At 43.0% G+C, this 25,241-nt stretch overlaps 1 protein-coding gene across 3 annotated transcripts; it reads left to right on the top strand.

The window, feature by feature from the left end:
* Positions 1-1,961: 1,961 nt before the first annotated feature.
* On the top strand, positions 1,962-22,658 carry YKT6 (YKT6 v-SNARE homolog). Of its 3 annotated transcripts, none has more exons than XM_040346043.1 (8): positions 1,962-2,105; positions 3,072-3,183; positions 5,650-5,732; positions 6,928-7,028; positions 12,570-12,674; positions 13,718-13,783; positions 15,304-15,405; positions 16,698-16,878. In XM_040346043.1, exons 2-8 carry the CDS (start codon positions 3,080-3,082, stop codon positions 16,734-16,736), a joined length of 600 nt encoding a protein of 199 aa, XP_040201977.1. In that variant the 5' UTR covers positions 1,962-2,105; positions 3,072-3,079; the 3' UTR covers positions 16,737-16,878. The 3 variants fall into 3 exon arrangements, with proteins under 3 accessions (XP_040201977.1, XP_040201976.1, XP_040201978.1); XM_040346042.1 differs by having other exon boundaries at positions 3,069-3,183; XM_040346044.1 differs by lacking the exon at positions 16,698-16,878 and adding an exon at positions 21,634-22,658 and having other exon boundaries at positions 1,970-2,105; positions 3,069-3,183.
* Positions 22,659-25,241: the final 2,583 nt, after the last annotated feature.

The following is a 25,241-nucleotide window of genomic DNA, read 5'->3' as shown; positions in this document are numbered from 1 at the left end:
GAAGGTGACAAGAATGTGAAGAGCGGTAATGAAGGTGACAAGAATGCACATGGCGGTAATGAAATTGACAAGAAAGTGCAGAGCGGTAATGAAGGTGACAAGAAAGTGCAGAGCGGCAATGAAGGTGACAACAATGTGCAAAGCAGTATTGAAGGTGACAAGAATATGCAGAGCAGTAATGAAGGTGACAAGAATATGCAGAGCGGTAATGAAGGAGACAAGAATGTGCAGAGCGATAATGAAGGTGACAAGAATGTGCAGAGCGGTAATGAAGGAGACAAGAATGTGCAGAGCGGTAATGAAGGAGACAAGAATGTGCAGAGCGGTAATGAATGAGACAAGAATGTGCAGAGCGGTAATGAAGGTGACAAGAATGTGCAGAGCGGTAATGAAGGTGACAAGAATGTGCAGAGCCGTAATGAAGGAGACAAGAATGTGCAGAGCGGTAATGAAGGAGACAAGAATGTGCAGAGTGGTAATGAAGGAGACATGAATGTGCAGAGCGGTAATGAAGGTGAAAAGAATGTGCAGAGCGGTAATGAAGGAGACAAGAATGTGCAGAGCGGTAATGAAGGAGACAAGAATGTGCAGAGCGGTAATGAAGGAGACAAGAATGTGCAGAACGGTAAAGAAGGTGACAAGAATGTGCAGAGCGGTAATGAAGGTGACAAGAATGTGCAGAGCGGTAAATGAAGGTGACAAGAATGTTCCTCCACACTAAGGATGAGCTCCGGCATGTTCGCACAGCCCACGTGCAGAGTCCGCCAGGAAGTCGGCGCTGTGCTAATCACAGGCATGGAGACATTTACCGATCTCTGCAGCCACGCACCGGGACAATGTCTCACTGCCTGTTATTAGCGCAGCGCAGTGCCGACTTCCTGGCAGGCTCTGCATGTGGGCTGCGTGAACACGCTGGAGATCATCCTTACTCCACACCAGAAGTCGTCTCAAGCAAGGTCAGTGTTCTCTCTGTTCATCCTGTACTGTACTTTTTTTCATATTTTTGTGGTTCAAAAACAAACAAAAACGTTTAGAATGGATTAACCTGATTGAACCCTATCGGAAAATTTGTTCCGGTTTGTGACCAGAATCATTTCACGGATTACGTTAGTAAACTGAGGTATCACTGTATTACATATTTCTATCACTCAGTCTGATATATTGCAGAGTGCTGTACGGAGAACACTGAGCTAATCACACCCTTACCAGAAGAGTTATAACTCTAATGTCCCCTCCACTGTTATTATTATATAATTCTATCACTCTGGTATACTGCAGAGTGCTGTACAGAGAACACTGAGCTAATCACATCTATACCAGAAGAGCTTACACTCCAATGTCCCCTCCACTGTTATTATTATATAATTCTATAACTCTGGTATACTGCAGAGTGCTGTACAGAAAACACTGAGCTAATCACATCTATACCAGAAGAGCTTACACTCCAATGTTGCCTCCAATGGCACTCGCTAGTATATAATTATATCACTCTGATATATTGCAATGTGCTGTACATAGAACACTATTCACACCCTTACCAGAAGAGCTTACATTCTAATTTCCCCTCCACGGTTATTATTATATAATTCTATCACTCTGATATATTGCAATGTGCTGTACATAGAACACTATTCACACCCTTACCAGAAGAGCTTACATTCTAATTTCCCCTCAACTGTTATTATTATATATTTCTACCACTCTGATATATTGCAGAGTGTTGGAGGGAGAACACTGATTTATTCGCACCCTTGCCCGAGGAGCTTACACTCTATAGTCACCGTCACACACACTATTATTATTATTATTATTATTATTATTATAAAATGCAGCTTCTTTTCCAACGTTCTCATTTGCCCCGCCACTAAGCTTCTGATTGGCTTGCAGCACCCCCACCCGACCCCCTTACTGGCGTTGCACGGCGCATTGCACCTTGGGAGACGTAGTCTTCCTGACGGAAACAATTGGGAGACGCACCCGTTTCCGGTGTGTGACGTGTAACGGGAAGGGCCACTTCCGGGCTTTTCAGCTGGACCGACAGAGCGGATAGAGAGGAGAGAGATAGATAGGGAGGAAGAGGAGACCCCGAGGGAGAAGAGGCTGAGGTGAGGCTCTGTATACATTGTCCCTGCTCTGAGCACACCATGTGTGTATGTGAGAGCTACAAGACGCAGCTGGAGGACTACAAGTCCCAGCATGCCTCTGAACACACACAGTACAGGGACTTTGGAAGGACTTTAGGATTCGTTATGCCTTGGCCGACTGAGCTTCTGGTGGAGGACTACAAGTCCCATCATGCTGTGGAGGCGTTGGTCAGACCTGCTGAGAGTTGTTGTCCCTGTATAGCTAGTGAAGTCAGGTAGATTGCCTGCCTATGGTTCGCATGGAAATCTGTGTTTTATTTTTTTTGAGGTTCCAGCTATCAGAAAACCTCATCCATTTAGACACTTTATCACAAATTTGTATCTGTAAATATATCCACATGTTACGTCCATTACATTTAAATGCGTTTAGAAGCATTTGCGCGCATACATGCAGTAAAGATGCAGAATCTGTGTGCCCATGGTTGCATCTCCGCTCTACCCCATCACACCTGTCTCAATGGTCCAGTTTATTTTTCCACATACAAATTCATGCACAACTTGACCTTGCATGCAGCATATTGTGAACGCGGCTGTATCTATAGAATGCGCAGGGCCCTGTGTACCGGTACAGGGATCCACAGGTGTTGCTTGAACCCCCCCCCCCCCCAATGCTGAAAGTCCCATAGTTGGGATGCAGGGGTTGTTCGGACAAAGCTGCTGCTCCCAATGTGACATTCCTGCTTGTACGGCTCAGGGTGCATTATAAGCCAATCGCCTGCATGAATGTCACATTGGTAGCAGTCGCCTCCTTCCAATATACAGCTATAGGGCTGCTGGCACGTTGATGCACACAACACTTGTGCATTCCCATGCCAATAAAACACAGCCCTGCATAAGGCACAGATCATATTGCCCTGTGTGAACGAGACTTGCATCTGAATACATAAAGCAGTGTGTAACTGTAATTGTGTGCCCTTCTTCCAGCAGAAGCCACCATGAAGTTGTACAGCTTGAGTATACTCTACAAGGGGGATTGCAAGGTCCATCTCCTTAAAAGTGCCTACGATGTCTCCTCATTCAGCTTCTTCCAGAGGTCCAGGTAAAGCATTGTCTTCCCTTCTCAAAGTACTAATGTTCTCCTGATTTTCATAGAAGTCACAGCGCTACAAGGAAGAAGGCATGACCTTCCAGTGCTCTGATTGGCTGTGATGACAGTTATAACTCCTTTGTTATCATGTTCGCCATGGTCACTGCACTGTAAATCTTTAAAGGCGTGTACATGAGTCACCTCTGTACAGAACAAGGCATGGCAGCTTTCATTTTTTCTCCAAGATAGAAAATGAAAGCAGAAGCCTGGCTAGCTGTTTGGGTGATCTAATCAGTTCTCAATGTATCCAGTCTTGAGTAATTTTTTCTTTTTTTTTCATGATAGCCAACTGGGACTAGTACAAATGGGCGAAGACCGGAGAAAAGACTGGACAGCCGCACTTCCACGAAATTCTTAAAAAGTTGCTTTTAATGGTAAAAAATGGAAACAGCACTACAAGTCACAGCAGACAGTGGGGTGGATAGCTGACGCATTTCGCACTGTGGTATGACTAAGCGCTGATACCCCAGTGCGAAACGCGTCAGCTATCCACCCCACTGTCTGCTGTGACTTGTAGTGCTGTTTCCATTTTTTACAATTAAAAGCAACTTTTTAAGAATTTCGTGGAAGTGTGGCTGTCCAGTCTTTTCTCCGGTCTTCGCTTTGTGTATTGCCTGCACCCACGCTTCTGAGAGGACACTGATTGCTGACTGCACCCACCTAGAGCAGCAGTTTCCCTTTTCTCTACCTGTTTATGGAATAGTACAAATGGGCGTATGAATTAATGCAGAAGCTTGCCAGAAGGATCCAATGTTTAACCGCTTCCTGCCCGGCCTATAGCAAAATGATGGCTGGGGGTGCGCAGTGATCGGTGGTGAATCAGTCTGACACACAGCAGCATCAATCTCAGTAAAGAGTCTAACAGAGACTCGTTACCACGTGATCAGCTGTGTCCAATCACAGCTGATCATGGTGTAAACAGAGCCCTGTATCGGCTCTTCCTCACTTGCGTCTGACAGACGCGAGTAGAGGAGAGCCAATTGACTGCACTCCTGACAGTGAGGGTCTGTGAGCGAGGATGCTCACCCAGGACCATCAATGGATGCCAATCAGTGCCCATCGCTAATGCCTGCCAGTGCCTCCTTTACAGTGATGCCCATCAGTGCCACCCTTAAGTACCCATCAGTGCAGCCTTTTAGTGCCACCTATGAGTGCCCATCAGTACAGAACAACAGAAACGAAGAAAAATGTATTTAAAAATAAATAAAAAACAAAAATAATCCAATAGAAAAATGTAAAACATCGACTTCATAAATTTTAGGCCAATATGTATTCTGCTACATGTGTTTGGTAAACAAAAAAAATCTCTAAGCGTATATTAATTGTAGACAATATAACATTTACGCAAACCAAACTATGAGATATATACTGGATGATTTTTTTATTTTTATGCTAGTATTGGCAGAGATGAACGCATTGTAGCGGGACTGTGATGTTGAAGTGGACACTGTGGGAACCAGTGACACTAATACCTAAAAATATATAAACTGTCATTGTACTAATGGCTGGGAAGGAGTTAAACATTTAGGGTGATCAAAGGCTTTAGTGCTAGAAATAGCCTCTAAAAAGCGCATGAAAACCACCTCCTATTGCAGTGTGTCTTTTCACACTGGGGCGGTGCACTTGCAGTATGTTATGAAAAGTCCTGCAAGCAGCATCTTTGGTGTGGGAGCGCTGTAAATGGCGCTCCCAATACACCCCACTCTTTGCAGTGAATAGGCAGTGCTTTGAAAGTGTTGCAAAACTTGGCTTTTTACCTCATCCTTAAGGTAACAACTGCCCTGCTAGCAGCCTTAAAGAGCCACAATAACGAGCAGCGCTTTAGTGCTAACGACCAGGCGCTGCAGTGTGAAAGTAGCATTAGGGAAGTGATTGGATTTTACAATATCCATTCCCCTTGTGATTTACTGAAAACGCAAACAAATATTTACATACAAAATAGTTGCATCATGTTTTACAAATGCTGCTATACAGGGTGAAACATTAGACGTAGCTGTCTGAATAGGTCCATAGATTTGTGTACAGATGCATCAAAAAACAGAAGCTATATGGTGTGTTTTTTTTTTTTTATGCCCATCTGAATGAGCCATTGCATGTCTGATTCTAGCTTAAGCCCCATACACACGGGCTGAATATCGGCCAGTTCAATAGAAACCAGCCCATATTCAGCCCTTGTGTATGGCAGCTGATCTGGCCTCTGTTGAAGGTGTATGACCAGAGAAGGTTTGCCAACTGCCTTCCGATCAGTGCTCTCAGCCAATGGAGTCTGGACATGCAAGGCCATAATGCTGTACATTAAGCCAATCTGTTGTTTTGGTTGGCAACACATGCACTTTCTTTTAAAAGTTGACCCATAGATTTGTTATGTATTCTCTTGGTACATATCCCCTCCCTGCCTAGTTTTCCATGTCTTTACAGTTTGCAAGAGTTTATGACATTTACAAGCCAGCTGATTGTTGAGCGGTCAGAGAAGGGGAGCCGATCGTCTGTGAAAGAACAAGGTAAGACTGTAATGATCGGTACACAAAGCAAAGCAATAGTTCAAGAAAACAACATGTTTTGGGATCAAAAAATAAACACCTTTAACCCTAAGGGTCCTTTCACACGGGCGGATCCCGTGATGATCCGCTTGTTCAGCAGGGATCGCTCTGTTGATCCCCACTGAACCGGTAGATGACAGGGTTTGGGGGAAAACTCTAGGGCCTCTTTTCATGCAGGCAACAGAGGGATGGGAAAAACTAATTTTTAACTCCTGTATGAGAGGATACTGTTTTTTGTTTTAATTCTACATAGAATTTTAGAATAGTCAGAACATAAAAGTAATGTTGTCTATTCAATCCTCATTGTTTTGTCTTTGTCGTGTTTAAAAAGGTCCATTCGATGTAAATGTATGGCTTTAAAAAAACAAAAAACATTTTTCTATATATGTTTTACTTTGCTATATTCATGGGGGGAGTTACATTTGTTAATTACAATGCTCATGTTCTATTGCAGCACTACTCAGTGGTTGTACTTTACTGCTCCTGCTTAAGTCTGAACTGCCCAACTTTTTAAAAAGAAAAGTGCATTCCCTATGATGCTGATATTATATCTCAACAATTATCTTTTTAAACCTGCACAAAGCAAAATAAAGTGACTGTCATTGCTGACCCCTTTTGGAAAATGCTTATTGAATGGTTCAGGGTCTGCAAGACAGCCAGGCAGCGAGCATTTTTAGGAGTTGCCAGCAATAGCAGTTCTCACATTTTTCTCGTTCTCATGACTAGCTTGCTTAAAGTAGAATGACAGCACTTCACCACCTCCATTGGCTAATATACAAACCTCTATTTAAAAGTCAAATCATTCTCTGTTCTATCATATGCTGCTGCTTTCCCAAATACAAATATATAAAGGTAAGAACCTCTGTCAGTTAGTTGTCATGGGAAGATCTCCTGACTTTATAACAGAAGATATATCCCTTCCATTCTCTCATCAAAACCCCAAAAATATATTTTGTCTTTCTACACTGATGTAGATATTGGAGAATGATGCTGGTGAACCCTATCATTTAGGGTAGGGGCAAATCTACCTGGCAGGCTTCCTGAGTCCTGTCACAACCCTGGGATGGAGTTCATTTATTTATCTATAAGCTGGAAGTATAACCATGTAATGATGGCAAGCATTATCAATGTGACATTATTTTCTCTCTCCCCACAGAATATCTTTGCCATGTTTATGTGCGGAATGACTCCCTGGCAGGCGTAGTAATTGCTGATGCAGAGTATCCTCAAAGAGTTTGCTTCACACTCCTTGAAAAGGTAGGATTAATATAGGTTGAACGTTTATACACAATAGCATCGGCTAAGAAATATGCTCACTCTAAAATATCATAGGATGAGAAAAACCTGACCAACCAGATTCAGAGAGTCACTGGTATGGCAGAATTTTCCCCTTATTACAAGCTTGTTTTTAATGGTAAATTGCTTAAAGGGGTTGTAAAGGGAGAAGGTTTTTTACTTGCCTGAGCCTCTCTATCCAATGTCCACGTGTCCCTCCACCATCCAGGATTCTCCTTCCTGATTGGCTGAGGCACAGCAGCGGTGCAATTGGCTCTCGCTGCTGTCAATCAGTCACTTAGCCAATCATGGGGGGGGGCGGGGCAAACCTGAATATGAATGTCTGAATATACACACGGAGCTGCAGCTAGGCTCGGTGCCCCCATAGCAAGTTGCTTGCTGTAGGGGCACTCAACGGGGGGGGGGGGGGGTGAGCAGCACAAAAGAGAGAATCCAGGCTGCCCTGTGCAACACCACTGCACAGAGCAGGTAAGTAGAACATGATAAAAAAAAAAAGAGAGAGAGAGACTTTACAATCCCTTTAAGATTGTTTCTAAAGCTAATATTTTGTGGATTGTCCTGTTCTCTCAGCAATCGCAGTAATGGTCCCTGCAGAATCTTCACATCCTGTATTTAAAATGCATTGGGCCTCATGCACATGCGTAAAAAAAAATGCTTATTTTTTTTATGCATCTAAACGCACTTCTATGTTGGCCCATCAAGCATTTAGACAAGTATTTAAGAGCAGTGTTTAGAGGCATAAAAAATGCACTAAAGCTGCTTTCAGAGAGAAGCTTGAGCGTAAATGTATTCCAGGGGCCAGAACAAATTAATATTCTGACCAGTAGAATGCATTTATGATCCACACCATATACACGTTAATGTGCATACATAAGCAACATCGGACACCCTGTGCACTAGACCCTAATAAAATTATTTGGTGTACAGAGTAGATCTAAACCAAAAACTTTTATTTTTTTTTATTTATTTTTTTATATGAAGTAGAGATTCCCATTCATTTTTTGGGTGGTGCCAACTCAAAATTTTCCCATCACTTTTAGTGACAGTTTTTACCAGAACAATTCGGTCTGTGGGTAGTGCCTTACAAACATACAATGCATTACTATGTACATGGAGGAGGCATATGTGCGACTTCAGCTGGCAGCTTCTTGGGAGACTTCATCTGTTGCACTGCTTGCTGATTGGCCAAGCAATAAAGTAAACATTACTCCATATTCACTAGTGGTGCAACGGATCGTCATTGATCCGCACGGATCAATGACTTCGGATCGGCACACACGTGATCCGCGGGATAGCAGAGCGGTGATAGACAGAACACATCCCAGCATTGGACCCGCAATGTGTTCTGTCTATCACAGAGCGAGGTTAATAGGAGGCGGGGCTGTGTGCGAGCAACATACGGGCGGTGAGTTGCTTTCTAGCAGAGAATGTGTGTGCAGTCATCTGTCCTCCCCTCTTCCCTCGCATATGTCTCTCGGCTAGCTCTGTCTTCTACACAGGGAATTGTTTTCTCCTGTGTGATAGCAATAAAGTTAATTGAAAATAAAATAAATAATTAAATGAATAAAATAAAAAAAATAATAAGAAAATTATACAAAAATAAAAAAGTAAACGACCACCTACAAAAAAAAAGTGATAAAGTAAAAAAACAAATTGGGGGGGAGGGGGTGCTTTGCGGAACCTGGCCTTGGGGCGGCAGGGAAAGGAAATCTGGCCCTGCTGGCCACCCTCTCACTTCCTCCGCCCTGGCGAGGCTGCATTTGGGGGGTACAGTGAGGCTGCCATTTTTGTGGCTGATCCGAAAAATTATCCGATCCGAGGAACGATCCGAACCGTGAGTGTTTTTGATCCGTTGCACCCCTAATATTCACACATAGGTGTAAAAAGCCTCACTGCAAACGCTCAACAAAAACATAATCAAAGTAAACAAACAGGGTATGTATAGCTTGTCCTCTCCTCCTGCTTCGTTGTTGCCCCCCCCCACCTTGCTAACGCGCCCCCCAGTGGCTGGAGGCCGTATATAGACGGTCTCCCGGCAATTGGCAACCACACTGCGGCCGTATATAGTCAGCCGGCAGGAAGTGGTTAAAGTCCATTTGTTATTTAAAAAAAAAACATGTCATACTTGGCTGCTCTGTGCAGTGGTTTTGCACAGAGCAGGCCAGATGCTCCTCTTCTTGAGTCCCTCACCGGCACTCCAGGCCCCTTCCTCCTTCCGGGCAGCCGAGTTACTGCTGTGTGTGTCCATTCAGACATGGAGCTGTGGCTCAGCCCCACTCCCTCTCTCCCCTCATTGGCTCACTGACATTGAAATCAGCAGGAGCCAATGGCGCCCTGATGCTGTCTCAGCCAATGAGGAGGGAGAGTGACAGCCTTGACTCTTGCAACATCGCTGGACAGAGATGGGGTTTAAGTAAGAGGAGGTTTTTTAGCTTATTGCATAGAATGCATTAACCACTTAACCCCCTGGACCATATTGCTGGTCAAAGACCAGAGCACTCTTTGCAATTCGGCACTGCGTCGCTTTAACTGACAATTACACGGTCCTGCGACGTGGCTCCCAAACAAAATTGGCATCCTTTTTTCCCCACAAATAGAGCTTTCTTTTGGTGGTATTTGATCACCTCTGCGGTTTTTATTTTTTGCGCTATAAACAAAAATAGAGCGACAATTTTGAAAAAAATGAATATTTTTTGCTATAATAAATTTCCCCCAAAAATATATATAAAAATTTTTTTCCCTCGGTTTAGGCCGATACGTATTCTTCTACGTATTTTTCGTAAAAAAAATCGCAGTACGCGTTTAATGGTTTGCGCAAAAATTATAGCGTTTACAAAATAGGGGGTATTTTTTATGGCATTTTTATTAAGATATTTTTTTTTTTTTTTTTACTAGTAATAGCGGCGATCAGGTGGGGGGGGGGGGGGTGGACTGACATGGGGAAATGACTGATCTTCTGTTCATACATTGGATGAACAGAAGATCAGCATTTCTCTCCCTGACAGGACCGGGAGCTGTGTGTTTACACACACAGCTCCCGGTCCCCGCTCTGTAAGTTTTTTTGAGTCTATCAGCATTGCACATCTTGACTTGGCAATATTTGCCCACTCTTCTTTGCAAAAACACTCCAAATCTGTCAGATTGTGAAGGAATCTCCTGTGTACAGCCCTCTTCTTCTGGTGAAGCCATTCCTTTTGTTGATTTGGATGTATGCTTTGTGTCATTGTTGTGCTGAAAGATGAAGTTCCTCTTCATTTTCAGATTTCTAGCAGAAGCCTGAAGGTTTTGTGCCAATATTGACTGGTATTTGAAACTGTTCATAATTCCCTCTACATTGACCAAGGCCCCTCTTCCAGCTGAAGAAAAACGGCCCTAAATGCTGCCACCCCCCATGCTATTGGGTATTGTGTTTTTGGTAAAATGCAGAGTTGTTTTTGCACCAAACATATCTTTTGAAATTACGGCCAAAAAGTTCAACCTTGGTTTCATCAGACCATAACACATTTTCCCACATGCTTTTGGGAGACTTCAGATGATGTGTTTTTGAAAAATGTAGCCAGGCTTGGCTGTTTTTCTTAAGAAAAAACTTCCACCTTGCCACTCTACCCCATAGCCCAGACATATAAAGAATATGGGAGATTGTTGTCTCATGTAGCACACAGTCAATACTTGCCAGATATTCCTGCAGCTCCTTTTAATGTTGCTGTAGGCCTCTTGGCAGCCTCCCTGACCAGTCGTCTTCTTGTCTTTTTATACATTTTGGAGGGACATCCAGTTCTTGGAAATGTCACTGTTGTGCCATATTTTCTCCACTTGATGATGACTGTCTTCACTGTGTTCCATGGTACATCTAATGCCTTGGAAATTCTTTTCTGTCCTTCTGCTGACTAATACCTTTTTTAAGAATGAAATCCCTCTGATGCTTTGGAAGCTCTATGTGGACCATGGCTTTTGGTGTAGGATGCGACAAAGAAAATGTCAGGAATGACATACTAGAACAGCTGAACTGTATTTGGGGTTAATCAGAGGCACTTTAAATCAGGGCTCGACAAAACCCAGGCGCCAGGGCGCAATGGCGACTGGAAATTGCATCCTGGCGCCTGGATTACACTGCAGCAGTTGCGCGGACTAGCGTCTTTTGCGGCCTGCTGGAGCGGCATACAAGTTCCATCTTCGAACCGGCACCCTCTGGTGGACAGTGCTGTCATGAGCGCGGCTTGCTCTCACTGCCCGCCCATCCTGCCTTCCCTCAGTGCTAATCCCCACCCCGCCGAGTTCGATCACATGTCCGCTGCGGTGGTCAGCTGGTTTCGGGCGTCCTATGCGGCTTTGTTGTGGAGATGCCGGAAATGTGTATGGCGGTTGTAGATGAAGGGACACCAGGGATAGGATGGTGCTGGAGGATGGAGAGCGTGAACCGTCCTAGGTGTGTGTCGTGCAGCCGTCACCCTCTCCCCATACAGAGGTATCTACACACTGAAGGCTTCTTGTATGGAGGGCTCATTGCTACAGTGTGTTATATTGGATCACCATAGCTCTCTATACAACATGCCAGCAGCGGGATGTCCTCCTTCCAGCCTGGATCTTGATGGAAGGTCTCCCTAAAATCACTAAGTAAACATTAGAAGTATAATTTAGCTTTTGCAAAACATATATGTGCCTATATTTACATAAAAATGTATATGTATTATTATTTTGTATTGCTGTGATTGGCTTGGGATGCAGTGCACAGGCTCTGTGTCTGTGACCGTTAATTGGTTCCTGAGCTGGAGGGAGTGTCATCAACACATGTGTGGGGTCTGCACTAAGGGGTTGTCTATACTTCTGGGGTCTGTACTAAGGGGGGTGGCACTTATGGGCACTGCTGGGCTGCACTAATCAGGCTGTGCTGATGGGCACTGATGTGGAACTGACAGGCAGCACTGACAGGTGACACTGATGAGGCTGCGCTGATAAGCATTGATAGGCTGCACTGATTAGGTGGCACTGATAGGCTGCATCAGCGAAGCCTCATCAGTATCGCCAGTTGGTGCCCATCATTGCCGCCTATCAGTCCCTTTCAGTGCCCATCAGAGCAGCCTCATTAGTGCCACCTTATTTATTTTTTACTTTTTGGTCTTTTTTTTTTTTTTTTTTTTCGCTCGGCGCCAGGCCCGAGCAATTCTTATTGCCTGACGCACCGGAAATGCAGTTCTGGGCGCTGGACTGCTGATATAAAAACCGGCTCCTAACTTTTTTAGCTGGCTCCTAGATTCTAAGTAAATTTGTCAAGCCCTGCTTTAAATGATGGCAGGTGTGTACTGACTCTGCCCCCCAGTTTGTTTTTCAATTGAGTTTATAGGTCACATTAAAGGTGGAAAAAGTTCTGAAATGATTTCTCTTTGTTTAATTTTTTTTTACATCACAGGAACCTGACATTTTAACAGGGGTGTGTAGACTTTTTTTTATATCCACTGTACTTGTGTTCTGGAGCTGATTTTATTTCTATTTTTTTCTTTTCAGGTTCTGGAGGAATTCTCCACCCAGGTGGACAGGATAGACTGGCCATCTGGCTCTCCAGCCACTATTCAGTACAATGCCTTGGATTCTTATCTAGCTAAGTATCAGGTAAGCATTTTATAGCTATGGACACCCAAATTATTTTCTCAGTCCAGGAATCATTAGGAACTGGCGAGCCATACATAGGTTATTTAATGGGGTGTGTCAGAAGGGCAGATCATTATACTATATACCAGTCTACTGAAAAATCTAGTGTACATACCCTATTTGTTTTCGCTTCTCTGTTTTGGGTGAAATATAATAGAGGGTTTATGGCAGGTTCTGAAAAATGTAAGATTTAGGGCTCAAGATTTAAGACGTTTGATTACTGCTGTCTTGCGTGTGCTTCCAACTAGGAGCTGTGTACATGTAGCCTATAGAAGTGAATGTGCGCACAACACAATCACAGATATAATTGCATGTTAAAATTTGAAATGCTGGCAGGAGCAGGTGCACTGATGGGAATGCGGAACCTCTGCGCTCAGTTCCGTGCACCCGCATGTGATTGTGTCCGCTCCAGGGTTATTTGTGCATTCACTTCTATTGGCTGCCACTATGCAGCTCTGAGGTGGATGCACACGCATTTGCCAGAGGCTCTGTACAGAGGAAGGCACTAACCTGCCATCGACTACTAGTAGTAGTAAAATAGTACCCTAATGGACGAAAAAATGGTCTCCGTACTCTGTGGTTCCTCTAGGGGTCCAGCGATGCGGCCGTCCGAAGCCTCGCTTTTCTCCTCTGCAGTGCAGGCATTGCACATGTGGGCATCAGGCTGTGACAGCTTGTGGCTTCACTGCTGGAAGTGCATGTACGAGTCGTTGCACATAATGTAGTTGCTGACTTTTAATAATAGGACACTTGCCTGTTCTGGAATCCAGCGATTTTTTTCCATTGGCACTTGGGTGCTGCTGCCACCACCATAGCCTGTAAGAGAAACCGGCAGTGAAGCTTTGCGGCTTCACAGCCGGTTCCCTACTGCGCCTGTGCGAAGCGTGCTCGAACTGGCCCGGTGGCAGGAGAAGGGATGAGGCAAAACTTAAAAAAAAAAAAAAAAAAAAAACATTGTCACTGGGGGCAGGGCATAACTCTCTAATTTTCTTTTTTTCCTTTAGAATCCTCGGGATGCTGATCCAATGAGTAAAGTACAGGCTGAGCTGGACGAAACCAAAATTATCCTGGTAAAGGCAGTGTTTTTTTCTTTACATCTTATTTTTGAATAGCATGAAGAATGTTTTGAACTGCTCCCATTGGGGAGATTTCTCCTCTGTCTGTCCCAGTGAAGCCAGGACAAATAATACCCTGAATTGGATGCCACCAATACAGGCAATAAAGAGCAGTAGTGGTTATAACTCTTTCCCACCATTGTAAAGAAATCACGGGCAGTGAGACATATTTTCCCGGTCCGCGGCTGCAGAGATCGAGAAAATGTCTCACTGCCTGTGATTGGTGCTTTGCAGTGCCGACTTCCTGGCAGGCTTTGCATGTGCGGGTTGCGAAAGTGCCTGAGCTCACTCATCCTTAATGATATAGAGGTGAAGAGAGAGGATTTAGCAATTGTGGAGACTTGTTGAGCCTCAAAATTGTGAAGAGATTTAGTTAGGTTAAATATGGAAAGGTCTATCATCTCTGATTAGAATGCAGAAAAAAAATACATAGATTCTAAATGAATGAAGAGATTACAGAAGATCCATGTTAAACGAATCTATAAGGCTGAATTTGCACTGTTGGTGTGCATTGCAGCATGTATTGGTAATGCATGCACATGAATAGGCCTTCACACTAAATTGCGTCGACCATGGGATTTCCACTTCAAATACATACTTTTGCTGCCTGAAAATAGGCAATAAATGGAAGGAATGTGTTTTAAAAGGATTATTTTACAGAAAAGTATCTAATACCCGTTGCTTCCAGAATACTCTTTGGAAAGGGATGGCTCAGAATTGGCTCTGCTCTTGAAAATTAAAATGAGTTTCTGTACTTCCCTGTCTCATTTAGAATAGGTTATTTAGGTTAACCTTTTTATTTGTTCTAAAGCTAATATGTGTTGGATACTGAAGAAAGAACAGTGCTGTATAGCAACACTGGTATCTGCTGCAATGCATTACATTTGTGAAAGTTGTGCTGGCTTTATAATGCAGCATGTTCACATGAAAATTGTCGTTAGTCCTCATTTGTCGGTGCCCTCAAATATTTTTTGGGTGTTATAAGCCAACCTTGATACAGGGGGTCCCCGGGTTACGAACCCGTTAGGGACTTTCCTCCTGTTTGTAAATCGTAAATGTCCGTAAGTCGGCCATGCATGCGCAGACTGGCAATTACGGACATTTACGATGTTTCGTCGAATGCCGTTCTGCCCATGCACAGCCAATTACGGACATTTACGACATTTCCCGTTGCTCTGTCTGGCTGCGCAGAACAGCAGACGGTCCGCTCAAAATGGCAGAGGGTCCCCGCAGCGCCCTGTTCGTAAGTAGAAGTTTTTCATAACTCGGGCGTTCGTAAGTCGGGGACCGCCTGTATTCAAATAAGAATAGTAAGATTGGTACAAAGTAAATTGGTTCTGCTAGAAATTAGCTTATGCTAGAGGAGGCAGAATCTCTCACTCTCACCTTTTACATTCCAGCCCTACAGAACATGAAGTCACAAGCATCATTTGTCTCTTTATTTTTTTTATTTCTGTCTCTGTTGTCTTCATCAGCACAACACTATGGAGTCCTTATTACAGCGTGGAGAAAAACTGGATGACTTAGTCAGTAAATCAGAAGTACTGGGAACCCAGTCCAAAGCATTCTACAAAACGGTAAGTGCCAATAGTCAGAGATCCATGTGTTTAGGAAAAATTCATTTTTCAAACCATGACCGTTAAGCCATGCATCCCGTAGGCTCTTGATTGGCTGTGCCAGGGTGATGTCACATGGGAGTCGTATCGCAGCGGCACAGAGAGCGGGCCGTAAATGTGGTCTGAGCTGCGCATGTGCGGCTCAGGTCATATTACTCGCTGACAGGTGGGGGGGGGAGTTTATGACATGAGACCTCTTAAGGGTCTCTTCTGTAATAAAAACCCTGCCTGTTGGAGTTTTGTAAGATCTGACTTTACTACCACTTTAGTGTGTGTTTTTTTTTGTCTTGTGTTGCATGTTGTGTTTTAAAGCTGAAGTTTAGTTTCATTTAAATCTGTATTTATTTTTTTCCCCCCATGCAGCACCAGGGATATACCTTGCCTATAATGAAGTGTGTCTGACTAGCTGCTGCATAGTGTAGAAATCTTCTCCCTTCGTACAGTAAGGCAGTGTTTTAATAGCTGGTTAGGGAGTTGGCACCCGCTGTGTCCTGAACTGTGACTCTTCTGCTGTTAGTGGTATTTCCTGCTGACGGCAAAATCTAAACAAGAGCTGGCAAAATAAACAAAAAAATAACCCGCATGGGGTCCCCCACCAATCTATACCAAGTTTTGTCAGGTATGAAATTTGGAGGTAACGTTATGCCAACAAGAAAAATTTGATGCGAGGCTCAACAGCCATCTGAAATGTTATACATTCCTTAAATATTGCATACCTGGACGACTACTAATTTAACCACTTCAGCTCTGGAAGGATTTGCCCCCTTAATGACCAGAGCATTTTTTTACAATTTGGCACTGTGCTGCTTTAACTGGTAATTGTGCGGTCATGCAATGCTGTACCTAAACAAAATTTGTGTCCCCTTTTTTTTTTCCCCCACAAATAGCTTTCTTTTGGTGGTATTTGTTCACCCCTGCTATTTTTTTTTTTTTTTTTGCACTATAAATGAAAGGGCAGAAAATTTGGGGGAAAAAATCTTTTCTACTTTTTGTTAAAAAAAAAAAAAAACAATAAACCAAATTTTCATCATACATTTAGGCCAAAATGCATTCAACCACATGTCTTGGCTTAAAAAAAAAATTCAATAAGCGTATATTTCTTGGCTTTTAGTGTAGGACTGCCTATCTCATTTATTGAGGTGCTATAATGGCAGGGCAGTACAACTCAAATCAACTCTTTTTGGAAAATAGACACCCCACGGAATTTGCTTAGAGGCAAGTTGAGCACATTGAATATTTACATTTTTTTAAAGGAAAGTGGAGGCAAAGAAAATCCATCAACAGAAGGTTGAAGCGCTGTGAGATAGAATGCAGAGGATGCATACAAAGATGGCAGACACAGAGGAGAAGAGGATTCTTTGCACAGAAGTGTAGAATGCTTGTACTGAACAAGAAAAAAATGTTTGCGCGTGTTTGTGGGCAATAAAAACGTTTTTTTTTTTTTTTTGTCACAAGTGATGGAAAAATTACAACAAAAACACAACAAAAGTTGTCACTGAAATTATATATTGCTCAAGCATTCCATGGGCATATGTGAAATTTGAAATTACACCCCAAAATACATTCTGCTGCTTCTCCTGAGATGCCACCTGTGTGAGACTTTTTGGCAGTCTAGCCATCTACAGAACCCCGAAAACCAATCGCCGCCTTCAGGCTTTCTAAGGGTGTACATTTTTGATTTAACTCCTCACTACCTATCACAGTTTTGGAGGTCATGAAATGCTTAGATCGCACAAAAGTAGACACTCCAAGCTATATGCTGAGCGGCATGTTGAGTATTTTGCAGAGCTTGCTGTTCGTCACACAGTTTTGAAAATTTAAATAAGGGGGGGAAAAAATAAATTTTTCTTAATTTTCCAAAACAAATGAGAGCTGCAAAATACTCACCATGCCTCTTGGCAAATACCTTGGGGTGTCTACTTTCCAAAATAGGGGGTTGTGCCATCTTGACATTGCAGGGCCTCTGAAACTGATAGGTAGTGAGGAAATTAAATCAACATTTTACTCTCTTAGAAATGCTAAAGGTGGTGGTGGCGGCGGTGGTTGTTTTTCGGGGTCCTGTACGTGGCCAGGCTTCCAAAAAGTCTTGCACGTGGTATTCCCGTACTCAGGAGAAGCAGCACAATGTATTTTGGGGTAAAATTCCACATATACCCTTGGCATATTCGACCAATATATAATTTAGTGACAACTTTGTGCTAAAAAAAATAATAAAAAGTTGGTAATTTTCCTGAAACTTGTGGCAAAATATTCCATGGACTCAACATGCTTACCGATGTAAAGACCAGGCTGGACAGGACACGAGGCATAATAATAGCGGGTGTCACGCATATATCTGCATTTCTTACAGACATCTTCTTTGGGGTGCTCATTGGGTAGGGGTACCAGGGAGGACATCCGAAAAATGCCTCTCAAGCAGCCGACTGCATTTGCTCTGGGAAGTTGGGGCACAGCACCGTCTGGAAACAGAAGGGCTGTGGTGATCTCTTCCTGGAATTTAAGGAAAGATGCAGTTTGTCCTGATGCTTTGTATAGCACATAAGCATTCAGCAGAGCCAATTGAAATGGATATAAAGACACGTTTTGTTTTATAGCAGCGTCTGGCCTTACGGGCAATTAAGTACAGCGCCATCAACTGGTCATTTAAGTCCACCCCACACCAGTCACCATTGCAATTGGACTGTCAAATCTATGTTAATTGAGGACAGAACGAAAACTTTCCGTGTATCCCTCCACTTCACTGCAAGCAAAATGTTACTTCTCAAGCCTCTCTCCCCCCCAATCGAAGTTGGGACTCTGCAAGCTGTTGGGGGAAGCCCCGGCGATTAGATTGCACAATGCCACATGTGCCAGTTCCAAAATTAAATAGGTAACTAAAAAGTGTCACGCTCGTGTATTGCCCACGTAAAAGTGGTACCCCTTTCTGAATAAGGGTGACACCAAGTCCCAAACAATCTTGCCAGCGCTCCCTTTGAAGTCTTTGCAGTTTGGTGGGGGCTCCACATGATTGTTTTATGGTTTACGAGGGAAAAGGACAAAGACAATGTATAGCCTTTTGCCCTATCACAGAGCTTATACAATTTGACCCCATATCTGGCACGCTTGCTGGGAGATGCTGTGTAAAAGACAGGTGGCCAGAAATTTTTAATCAGGGACTCATCAACGCAGTAAACTTGTTTGGAAATGAGGCTGCAAACTGTTGGTTGAAGTGGTTTACGAGGGGCAGAATTTTGTGGAGCCGATCAAATCCAGGGTCACCCCGAGGATGACATAGTTTTCATTGTCATTAAAAACAAAGATCTGCTCGTGTCACATTCTGATCATTGAAGCAGAGAACACGGGCATATGGTGAATTGGGTCAGTACACCATCGTCTGAAGTCTCCCAAAAGCATGTGGGAATATGTGTTATGGTCTGAAACCAAGGTTGAACTTTTTGGCCATAATTGAAGATATGTTTGGCGCAAAAACACTGCACATCACCAAAATAACACCATACCCACTGTAAAACATGGTGGTGGCAACATCATGCTTTGGGGCTGTTTTTATTCAGCTGGAAGAGGCCTTAGTCAAGGTAAAGGGGATTATGAACAGTTCCCAAATACCAGTCAGTATTGGCACAAAACCTTAGGCTTCTGCTAAAAAGCTGAACATGAATAGGAACTTCATCTTTCAGCATGACAATGACCCAAAGCATACATCCAAATCAACAAAGGAATGGCTTCACCAGAAGAAGATTAAAGTTTTGGAATAGCCCAGCCAGAGCCCAGACCTGAATCCAATTGAAAATCTGTGGGGTGATCTGAAGAGGGCTGTACATAGGAGATGCCCTCGCAATCTGAAAGATTTGGAGTGTTTTTGCGAAGAGTGGGCAAATATTGCCAAGTCAAGATGTGCCATGCTGATGGACTCGTACCCAAAAAGACTGAGTCCTGTAATAAAATCAAAAGGTGCTTCAACAAAGTATTAGTTTAATGGTGTGCACACTTATGCAACCGTATTATTTTTACTTCCCTCCACCTAAAAGATTTCAGATTGTTGTTTAAGTGCCGGTTCACACAGGGGCAACACAACTTCCAGCGCCACTTTGCGAGACAACTTCAGCACGACTCGGAGCAACTTAAAATGCGACTTCAAGTTTCCTCCAGGACAGGCGACTTTGCCAGTGGCCAATCAAACAATAATCTGCTCTGTGGGAGGGAGGGGTTTGCATGAGAACTATTTTCTCTTCCTGTAAAGTTGCTTCAGTTAAGACACTGAAACGACTTTGGAGGCAGCTTCCATTGAAATCTATGGGTACAAGTTGCCTTGAAGTAGTACAAAAACCTTTTCTGAAGTCTGAGCGACGTCAACGGCTCTCATTTTTCCTTGTTGGGGGGGGGGGGGGGGAAGAAGACAGCCCTCATTCACTTTAAAGAAATGTATCATGTTGTGCGACTTGGGGCGACACAAGTCAGATCCCAAGTCGCTGTAGTGTGAACCGGTATATATATATATATATATATATATATATATATATATATATATATATATATATATATATATATATATATATATATATATATATATATATATATATATAAATTTATTTTTTATTAAATCTTTTGTAGCCACTAATATGCCTTTAGAGCCGGTTCACACAGGGGCGACTTGGGATCCGACTTGAAGTCTCGCAGTTGAGAAAGTCAATGTAAGTGAATTGGAGCCGTCCTAATGTACACTACAGAAGTCGCTCCGACTTCAGAAAAGGTTCCTGTACTACTTCAATCCGACTTCTAGGTGACGTGTACCCATTGATTTCAATGGAAGGCGCCTCCAAGTTGGATCCCCTGTCTTAACTGAAGCAAAAATACAATAAGAGAAAATTGTTTTCTCAGGCAAACTCCTCCCTCCCACAGAGCTGATTTGTTTTATTGGTCACTGGAAAGCCTCCGGTCCTGGAGGCGACTTGAAGTTGCGCTGTGGTGCGCGCTCAGGTCGTGTTCAGGTCGCCTCGCAAAGTCGCGGCCAGAGTCGTGTCGCCCCTGTGTGAGCTGGCTCTGAGTTGTAGTTTATAGATCACATTAAAGGTGGAACAAGTTCTGAAATGATTTATCTTTGTCGCTTTTTTTTATATCACAGAAACCTGACATTTTTAACAGGGGTGTGTAGACTTTTTATATCCACTGTATATGAATAAAAGCCCTGTTTTATTTTAGACAATTTATCATGTTGCTCAAAATGTATACTCCTTTTTTCTTTTTTTTTTAGTTCCATGTGCCTACATTGGTCCCCTTATATTGACAGTATTCTCTTGTTCTTTGTAATTTGGGATGACTGTGCTTCCACAGGTCCCTACCATACTTCTCTCCCCTGGTTTGTAGTGTGGGGGGGGAGATGGTACTTATGGTTTGCAGTGTGTAGGAAATATATACATAGGAGATGGTTGATGCACATGGTTGCCGTATCACAGGGTATACAGAGAGGAGATTGTACTTTCCATGACGGGTAAAATGCCTTAGCTGGCGATTTTGCAAAGACTTTTTTTTTTTTTTTTAAAGGTTTGCATAACCAGGTTGCACAGTATGTTGATTACTCATGTTTGAACCTTAGTTGTCCTCATGGGTAGGCATTGGGCTTAAAGTGGTACTAAAAGTTTGTTATAAAAATAAAAAACAAACATGCACTGTGCAGCTCGTTTTGCACAGAGTGGCCCCCGAACGCCATCTTCTGGGGTCCCTCGGTGGCTCTCTGCTCCACTGTGCCCCCCGGCGGCCGCATCATTGGATTTGATTGATAGCAGCGGGAGCCAATCTATCCAATGAAGATCCAAGAAGCCCGGGCCGAGATCCAGCACAATCTTGACGTGGGACTTTTGAGGCCTCGGGTAAGAAAAACGGGGGGCGGGGGGACGAGCAATTATCAAATGTTTTTTCACCTTAATGCATAAGATGCATTAGGGTGAAAAAGCAGAAAGGTTTACAACCCCTTTAATGATGGCAGGTAGATGGGAAAGTGCTTTCATTTTAGTGCAAAGTGCCTCCTGTCCATTTATCTATACTACGCAATACACTTTCTGGAGTGTCAGGAATGGGGGTTGAGCTCCTCATATTTACTTGCATGTATGAACTTTACTAACCTGTACAATTTTTGTTAATGCTTTTAATGGCCTATTTTAAACAGTGTCTACTTCCCTTCATTTTACCCTCCAGGCGCGGAAGCAGAACTCATGCTGCGGAATCATGTGACGTGAGCAGGGCGGGGCCGATCGGATGCAGGACAATGAACAAACATGATATTCAGGGGGCTGACCTACCAAATCTGCTAATGTCTAGCCCTCTCCATCCCCAACAGGGGGCAGCCATATCGGCACTGCCCTTGGGTCACTATCCTTACTCCATTATCAAATGTGGAGAAGGTCTTTTTAACGTTGTCTGTTGATGTGTGTTCAGTTTTTACTGCAAGATCAGATTTCCCACTAAGCTGTCCCTTACCACAGGTCCCCCAGCTGGGGGATTACCTGGTCATTGTCTGTTCGATGCAAACATTCCTCCTGAGATGTATAGTGGTACAAAGTATTGCCATATATACTGTACATCAAAAACAAATGTCATTTAAGCTGCAAAGTGGTGTTGAGTATTAATAGTTGATCATGAACACGTAAAACAGACTATATACTAATCGTACCCCAACATGATCTCTCTTCGGAAGGATGGGGCTCAGACTTTTTATTTTATTTTTTTCCCCCATACCTTTTACAATAAAGATGTGCATTTGAATGTCATGTTAACCCCTTTCATGCCAGCAAACCTGACTCCACCTAGTCACGGTTAACCTCTTAACTGAATGAAGAATGGAGCCAAGCTGAAGGGGTTACAATCGAAACCAAACCTGTATGTTCATAACGCACCTAAACAAACAATCTGGACTTTGCGAATTAACCCTTTCTTGCTTTATGCCGAAGATCTTGCGTCTCTTTAATAGTGTCTTATCCAAGTACAGCTCAAGAGTCGCGTTTGGATGCCTCTACTTTTTGCTGAAAGGGTTTATTCTCATGCTGTATAGCTAACTTATTAATGTATTTCAGTGTTTTTTTTCTCTTTGTTTATTCACTTGTGAATATTATTTTTTTTCCTCAATTATTTCTTGGCAAAATTGTATTTTAATAAAGATTGGCTAAACCTTTCTGTACCAAATGCTGGATAAGACGATAAAGTAAATTTGTAGGTGTTTCAAAGCTTTGTTTGAGCAGTTTTTGTACCTGTAAAACCATCTCAATGGATCCAACGCCTTAAGCGGGTGAGTTTTTCCAAAGTGGTTTATCTTCTGTTTCAAATGGCCACTGTAGAGTGCTTAAGGCCTCATGTACATGGGCAGAAAAAAAATTCTGCTGTTCGATGTGGCACAAAAATCACTTTAGACACACACACACACACACACAAAAAAGTATTTAGTCAGAAACCAATTGTGCAAGTTCTCCCACTTAAAAAGATGAGAGGCCTGTAACTGTCATCATAGATATACCTCAACTATGAGAGACAAAATGCAGGAACAAATCCAGACAATCACATTGTCTGATTTGGAAAGAATTTATTTGCAAATTATGGTGGAAAATAAGTATTTGGTCACCTACAAACAAGCAGGATTTCTGTCTCTCATAGACCTGTATCTTCTTCTTTAAGAGGCTCCTCTGTCCTCCACTCATTACCTGTATTAATGGCACCTGTTTGAACTTATCAGTATAAAAGACACCTGTCCACAACCTCAAACAGTCGCACTCCAAAATCCACTATGGTGAAGACCACAGAGCTGTCGAAGGACACCAGAAACAAAATTGAAGACCTGCACCAGGCTGGGAAGGCTGAATCTGCAGTAGGCAAGCAGCTTGGTGTGAATAAATCAACTGTGGGAGCAATAATTAGAAAATGGAAGACATGCAAGACCACTGATGATCTCCCTCGATTTGGGGCTCCACGCAAGCTCTCACCCTGTGTGGTCAAAATGATCACAAGAACGATGAGCAAAAATCCCAGAACCAATAGATAAAAAAAAAATGCTAAGGGACACTGGCGAGCTGTGTTTTTTGCAATAGGCTTTTTTTGGCGCTTTTCATGGATAAAAAACGCTAAGAAATGCTGGCGAGTTGCGTTTTTTGGAAGTGTTTTTCAGTCTAGTATTTTTTTACTTAGTGTTTTTTTATCCATTGAGAAAAAAAAAAATGATTTCTGGGTGTACGGAAGGAAGCCTGTGCTCTCCACTGATCATTTACGCTAAAAAAAACTTCCATGTGTGCATGGCTGACATGGAGTGCAGTTTAGGGGCTTTGAAAAAAAAGGGGGGGGGGGGCACCAAAACGCCAATGAACTGCAGTTTGAGCTTCGGTGTGCATGGATAATATAAAAAAAGAAAGGATAATGGAATGGGTCAAGGTTAAGGTAATTTTGAGGTATGTATGTTTAAATATGTGTGTGTGTGTGTGTGTGTGTGTGTGTATTATTATTATTATTTTTTTGTCTTGCGCCAGTATTTTTGTATGCACGATGCTCTTCAGTAGGAAGGCAAATAAGTTGATATCTTTTTATTTTGATTTAATATTAAGGGTGCAAGCACATTTAGACTAGAGGAATGTATTTTTGGTACTATGTTCTGCGATATTATTACATGATATAATTACATACTTAAAGGATATGAAGCCAAGGTCTAGATGTATGCATTAGGCTTAAAGGAGGCACATTCATTATTTTGCTTTCCTCCTTTTTTTTTTTTTTTTTTTTTTTTCCTTGTTACTGTATAGGCGATATGAGTATGTATGCAGCTTGTGTATATATAGATGCACATATATTCAGGTACAATAGAAGCTCGGTGGTACGAGACTGAGTTGGTATATGAGAATTGCATATAAATATTCATAAAAATTAGGCTGCCTGGAGACCAAAATGTGGTAAATTAATATTCTTAATAGGAGTCTGGAAATCTTGATATCCAATATAAGTTGAAGGGGGGGGGGGGGGGGGATTTTCAACTTGATAGATTTTCTCTGTATAGTCTCCGGCAACGGGCTATTTTAGTTAGGCCTAATCTTATTGTAGAGACAGTGGGCTAGATTCACATAGATTAGCGGATCTTTAGCTCCGCGTAATCTATGTGATTTACGATCCGCCGGCGCAATTTTGCGAGGCTAGTGCAGTATTCACAAAGCACTTACCTCCAAACTTGCGCTGGCGGATCGTAACTCCCCCGGCGGAATTCAAATTTTGCGGCTAGGGGGAGTGTACAATTTAAATCAGGCGCGTCCCCGCGCCGATGGCGAAATTTCCCAGTGCGCATGCTCCAAATGACGTCGCTAGGACGTCATTGTTTGCCGCGTGAACGTAAATTGTGGCCATCCGTATTCGCGACCGACTTACGCAAACGACGTAAAAATTCAAAACTCGGCGCGGGAACGACGGCCATACTTAACATTGGATACGCCGCATATAGCAGGGGTAAGTATACGCGGGAAAAAGCCGAACGCAAACGACGTGAAAAAAAAAGCGACGGGCGGGCGTTCGTTTCTGAATCGGCGGAAATCGGAATTTGCATATTCGTCGCGTAAAAAAACAAAGCGCCACCTAGCGGCCGGCGGGATATTGCAGCCTAAGATCCGACGGTGTAAGTCACTTACACCTGTCGGATCTAAGGGAGATCTATGCGTAACTGATTCTTATGAATCAGTCGCATAGATCCGACCGTCGGATCTCAGAGATACGACGGCGTATCAGGAGATACGCCGTCGTATCTCTTTGTGAATCTGGCCCATTATTTCTCTACTTTACATTAA

Source organism: Rana temporaria, chromosome 3 (assembly GCF_905171775.1).
Source record: "Rana temporaria chromosome 3, aRanTem1.1, whole genome shotgun sequence".
NCBI classification, from domain to species: domain Eukaryota; kingdom Metazoa; phylum Chordata; class Amphibia; order Anura; family Ranidae; genus Rana; species Rana temporaria.
This window is presented reverse-complemented; position numbering and strand designations above follow the sequence as displayed.